We start from the raw sequence: 5936 nt of genomic DNA on the forward strand, positions 1-5936 counted from the left end.
CTCTCTTCTCTGCTCTCTCTCTCTCTCTCTCTCCCCTCTCTCTCTCTCTCTCTCATTCCTCTCTCTTCTCTCTCTCCTCTCTCTCTCTCTGCTCTCTCATCTCTCTCTCTCTCTCTCTCTCTCTCTCTGCTCTCTCTCTCTCTCTCTCTCTCTCTCTCCTCTCTCTCTCTCCGCTCTCTCTCTCTCTCTCTCTCATCTCTCTCACCCCCCCCTCTCTCTTTCTTCCCCTCTTTTTGTCAGCCCTGAGAACAAGACAAATAAAAAGGGAAACAGTCTCCACAGAGAGATAAACATCTCTCTTTTTAAACCTGCATTCATCTGAATGAAATAAAATGGCATTTCTTAATTTCTCTCTGATGCTAAAGAGGGAATGGGATTTGTCTGAGGGCTGCTAACCTCTAGCATACAATGCCAGTGCCACACCATAGCCTGCGCTAGTCTGCTTGGTTCATTCAGAACAGAGCTGATCCGTCTAAACAGACTGACATCTAGGCTAAGAGAGAACACAACATAACTCTAACTCTGTCTTTGTTTCTCTACTCTGTCACAACATAACTCTAACTCTGTCCCTCTCCACACAACTCAGACACACAACTCAGGATCAGGAAGCACTATTTACAACCCCTAATTCACTGGCGACATGACTGGATACACGTCTACCTCCTACGGCGTGACAGAGTACAGTGTTCTGTGTAGGTTAGGGTATCAGCCAGCTAGCCAGCCAGCCAGCCAAGCGACCAAACACCTCAAGAGGTTTTCCTGCAGATATTTTGTTAGGCTGTCTGTCACAGTATGAAACGGAACAATTTTAGGCTGTCTGTCTGTGGGGCCTAGTTCACCTGGGAAAAGTACATGTCTTTCATCTCTAGTATTGCTTGTTTTCTTGAATGCTTTTGCATTTTGTTTGCTAACACATTGTTAAACAGCATGCAGCCATTCGTGCAACAAGCTGGAGATATATTAGAGGGATAGGGAAAGAGAGGGAGAGAGAGCAAGAGAAAGAAGGAGAAATAGATGGAGGGAAAGACACCTAGATGTCGAGAAGCGGACAGATCAGAGATAGAGGAAAGATGAATGTTTGTCGAGAGCAAGAGAAACAGTGGTGAAGGGAGAAGAAGAATGAGTTTACAATCAACAGGGAAGCCTTTAATGTTGCACCCAGACTAATCCTTGAGAGGATAATTTACAATGAACGTGATGACACTCGGCATTCCGTGTCTGGAGAAGGAGATTGGCGATTGGGTTAACAGGGTGAACAACACACAGCTGAAGCCACATAGTGACAGACACAGCAGGAGGACAGGACCAGTCACTTACTTGCATGACAGTTGGTTTATACCGTGTATGAAATAACAGTCTCCACCGTTCACACAGTACGACTTCTCTGTGTCGTTACAGCGCCGGGCGTGNGACAGTTGGTTTATACCGTGTATGAAATAACAGTCTCCACCGTTCACACAGTACGACTTCTCTGTGTCGTTACAGCGCCGGGCGTGACTCGAGCCTGGAGACAGAGTAGTGGTCACTATGGAGGAGAGAGAGTAAGAGTAGGGGTTAGCAAGGAAGAGGGGGAGCGGTAACTAAGAAAGAGAAGGAAAGTGTAGAGGTCACTATGGAAGAAGGGTAATAAATGGTTACTAAGGAAGAAAGGGAAAGAATGTTGTGGATACTAAGGAAGAGAAAAGAGAATGTCTGGTCTTTACCAAAGAAGAGAGGAAGAGAATGTCTGGTTGTCAAAGAAAACAGAGCATGGTGGTTGTCAAGGAAAAAAAGTATGTGGTAGTTAATGAAGAAGGTGGAAAGATTGTGAACGTTATAGAATAGTAAGAACGTCATACTGTAGATAGAGGATGGTGTGTCTGTGGACTCACGGCTCTGCACACTGATGCTGCTCGTAGTGCTCTCCTGGCCCAGCATGTTCTCAACCACACACGTGTAGTTGCCAGAATCCTCCAGCCTCGCTCGGTTGATCTGGACCTTGGAGTTTTTCCTTCAGAGAATGAGAGAGGAAGAGAGAAGGAGAGAGAAATGGAGTGAGAGTGATTCATTTGAGTCAATATGAATGCTTGTTCAAAACAGAAACAGCAGTGTCTATAGTGTCTATTTTGGAGTGTCTTTGTTATGTGTTTGAATGTGTGACTGGAGGTTGGCCGGTCTCTGAGACTCACTTATTGGTCTTGATTTTGACATCTTTTCCCCTCTGGAGCTCTCGGCCATCTTTATACCATCGGAAGGAGGGGCTAGGGTTCCCTGACGCCTCACACTTCAGATACAGCCTCTCCCCCTCCATTAGAGACTGGCCCCGCATCGGCCGCAACTTAGGGGCCACAGCTAGAGAGAGAGAGACAAAGAGAGAGAGTGAGAGAGACAAGAGCGAGACAAAGAGAGAGAGAGACAATGAGAGAGAGAGAGAGAATAAGAGAGAGAAAAAGAGAGAAAAAGAGAGGGGGTGGGGGGGGTTACGGAGAGAGTATTTAGTATTTATTAGGATCCCCATAAGCTACTCTTCCTGGGGTCCAAACAAGATTAAAACAATTACTTCACAACAAAACACAAAAACAGCCTACATCATAAATATCACAATACATCATAGAAGACATTATTACATTATTACTCTAATATTACACATCTACAATATAAAGTCCCCAGTACCACAATATCATAACATTATAGTGTGTGTGTGTGTGTGTGTGTGTGTGTGTGTGTTTGTGTGTGTGTGTGTGTGTGTGTGTGTGTGTGTGTGTGTGTGTGTGTGTGTGTCGTGTAGAGTGTGTGTGTGTTGTGTGTTGCCTCTTCACAGTCCGCAATGTGCCGTGAGCTGTTGTTTTCATCTGTTTTTTTAAAATCTGATTTTACTGCTCGCTTGAGTTACTTGATGTGGAAAAGAGTTCAGTTCAGCCATAGCACTGTAACATCAACTTTGAAGGTTTTGAATTATATTCACTGTGCCCTGAAGGGCTGCATGATATCTTTGTTCACAGACTTTCAAAGGTGTTTGACACAGAGAACCACACCTTTCTTGGTGCACACACTAGAATTGTGTTGGCATTACTGTCATGCTCTGGAGTGGTTTGAAACTCGCTGTCAGATCGAACCCGTGTTTAAGCAGACGTTAAGCGTTTGTGCTTGGGTGTGCCTCAAGGATCAATTTAGGTCCCCTGGTAGTTTATATTCATGTCAACAACATTGGGAGACATTCAGACAGCGATGTAATTTTGTATGCAGATATATTTCTCTAGTCAACAGCAGTTTACACGTTCTCTAGTCAGTACAGCAGTTGACACTGTTCTCTAGTCAAGTAGCTCAGTTTGACACTTTCCTAGTCAGTAGCACAGTTGACACTGTTCCTATCAAGTGCAGCAGTTTGACACTGTTCTCTAGTCAGTAGCTACAGTTTGACACTGTTCTCTACAGTGCAGCAGTTTGACACTGTTCTCTAGTCAAGTTGAGCAGTTACACTGTTCTCTAGTAAGTGCTACAGTTTGCACTGTTCTCTAGTAGTAAGCACAGTTTGACACTGTCTCTAGTCAAGTCGGGCAGCAGTTTACACTGTTCTCTAGTCAAGTACAGCAGTTTGACACTGTTCTCATCAAGTGAGCAATTTGACACTGTTCTCTAGTCAAGTAGCAGCAGTTTGACACTGTTCGTCTAGTCAAGTAAGCTACAGTTTGACACTGTTCTCTAGTCAAGTTAGCAGCAGTTTGACACTGTTCTCTAGTCAAGTAGCAGCAGTTTGACACTGTTCTCTAGTCAAGTGGCAGCAGTTTGACACTGTTTCTCTAGCAAGTAGCTACAGTTTGCCACTGTCTCTAGTCAAGTAGCTACAGTTTGACACTGTTCTCTAGTCAAGTGTGGCAGCAGTTTGACACTGTTCTCTAGTCAAGGTAGCAGCAGTTTTTGACACGTTCTCTAGTCAAGTAGAGCAATTTGACACTGTTCTCTGTCAAGTAGCAGCAGTTTGGACACTGTTCTCTAGTCAAGTAGCTACAGTTTGACACTGTTCTCTAGTCAAGTAGCAGCAGTTTGACACTTTTCTCTCTAGTCAAGTGAGCAGCAGTTTGACACTGTTCTCTAGTCAAGTAGCACAGTTTAACACTGTTCTCTTAGTCAAGTAGAAGCAGTTTGACACTGTTCTCTAGTCAAGTAGCAGCAGTTTGACACTGTTCTCTAGTCAAGAGCTACAGTTTGACACTGTTCTCTAGTCAAGTAGCAGCAGTTTGACACTGTTCTCTAGTCAAGTAGCTACAGTTTGACACTGTTCTCTAGTCAAGTAACATCATTCAACAGAATCTGGTACAATTTGAAGCTTGTTCTGAATTCCTCTAAAACAAAATGCATGCTATTTTCCAATACTAAACACTCTGAAAACCATGTAATTACTACCTAGGAAGGACATTCTATAGAGGCAAGTTTAAACGTACATCATCTGGGAGTTTGGGTTGAGAGAAGTTGAGCTTCACCCTCCATCTAGAGAAACCTGTCAGGAAAATCAAGCTGCGTATTGTTTTAATACCGGCGGCACAACGCTTTTGCTACCAAAAAGAGTTGATCGTTTTCCTGATTTGTGGTGAAACTATGTGATTCTATTTATGTGCAAGCCTCAAGCTCTACAGTACACTGAAGGCTCTTGACTCTGTGTATCATGCAGCCCTTCATTTTGTACCAACAGAGACGTCTAACTCAACATTGTTGATCCCTCTACAGTGCTATCAGGTGGACATCACTAGCAACATGCAGGCAGTTTCAAAAGACCCACTTGGGTATGGTTCTATTAATACTAGTCATTTAAAAAAATAATATATTTCACCTTTATTTAACAGGTAGGCTAGTGGAGAAACAAAAAGTTTCTCATTTGCAACTGCGACACTGGCCCAAAGATAAAGCAAAATCCAATTCGACAACAACCACAGATACCACATTGGAATAAACAAAAACATACAGTCAATAATACAGTAAAAAAAGGAAAGAAAACAAACAGTCTACATTACAGTGAGTGCAAATGAGCGATAAGATAAGGAAGTTAGGCCAATAAAATAGGCCATTATAAAGGCCCATTTTAGGAAAAGTGTCATTTTATCTATCTCTCTCTTTCTAGCTCGAAATACAATAACGTCAAGATCTCAATCTTTTTTTATGGCTTGATAAGATTAGATCAAGGCATGGGAAAAGAGGAATCCGAACTCATGCCCTTAGTCTGGAAATTCCTCCAAAGCAGCTACATAAATACCAATTGAGGAGGTTCCAAAATACAATAAATGCAAATAGTAAGTATGGTTTCTACAGTTTGCTAATCCGTGTGTTTCACTCATTGGAATTGTCTGTATGTAAAGAAGCATGTTGTTTACTTCATACACAAGGTTAAACAATGTTTATTTGTACTACATACGCCCGAATGTGTACAAGCGAAGTATCCGGCTCTTACGTTGAAATGATTGTGCAAGCTAGTTTACTTCGACCAAGTCACCCTGTAGAGACAATCATTGCACCCAGTTTAAGAGAAGACTAAATGTACTCCAAGAATAAAAATATTCAGAGGTATGAGGAAATGAACTGAAAAGTTGATAGATAGAATGGAGCATGATAATACAGATGGGTAAGCACATTAATGAATAATCGGAATGCCGGAGTGGCATCTAGTTATCCAGGAGCTGCGTCTGACGACAGGGCTGGTGCTTAAATGCTAAGTGAGGGAGATATGAGTCGTCCACTAGCTTCAGGGGATGTTTGTTAGCCGCGTCCATGCTGCCAAAGTGTGTGTAACAGGGTTAGCAAGCAGTAATTGGACGTTTCCAGTCGGTAATATGGATTGATGTTAAGGGTACGAGCAGAGAAAACTGGACAGGAAAAGGCGGACCAGGAAGGTAAAGTGAGCCAATTATGGCCTATTTGGATTAATAGAAACAGCGAGTAGCACCCAAGGCCGTAAAAAGGAGGTG

General features: G+C 42.9%; 1 protein-coding gene across 1 annotated transcript in view; it reads right to left on the bottom strand.

Moving 5' to 3' along the window:
- The window catches only part of nrg2b (neuregulin 2b), a 56510-nt gene that overhangs the window by 19324 nt on the left and 31250 nt on the right, over positions 1 to 5936 (bottom strand). Inside the window, exons 2-4 of the mRNA XM_070444279.1 lie at positions 2169 to 2331; positions 1872 to 1990; positions 1364 to 1525 (exon numbers count right to left, since the gene is read on the bottom strand). Coding sequence (XP_070300380.1) covers positions 1364 to 1525; positions 1872 to 1990; positions 2169 to 2331 — 444 coding nt within the window. The remainder of the gene's footprint in view (positions 1 to 1363; positions 1526 to 1871; positions 1991 to 2168; positions 2332 to 5936) is intronic.

The sequence above is a fragment of the Salvelinus sp. IW2-2015 genome, linkage group LG6.2, assembly GCF_002910315.2.
Source record: "Salvelinus sp. IW2-2015 linkage group LG6.2, ASM291031v2, whole genome shotgun sequence".
Taxonomy (NCBI): Eukaryota; Metazoa; Chordata; class Actinopteri; order Salmoniformes; family Salmonidae; genus Salvelinus; species Salvelinus sp. IW2-2015.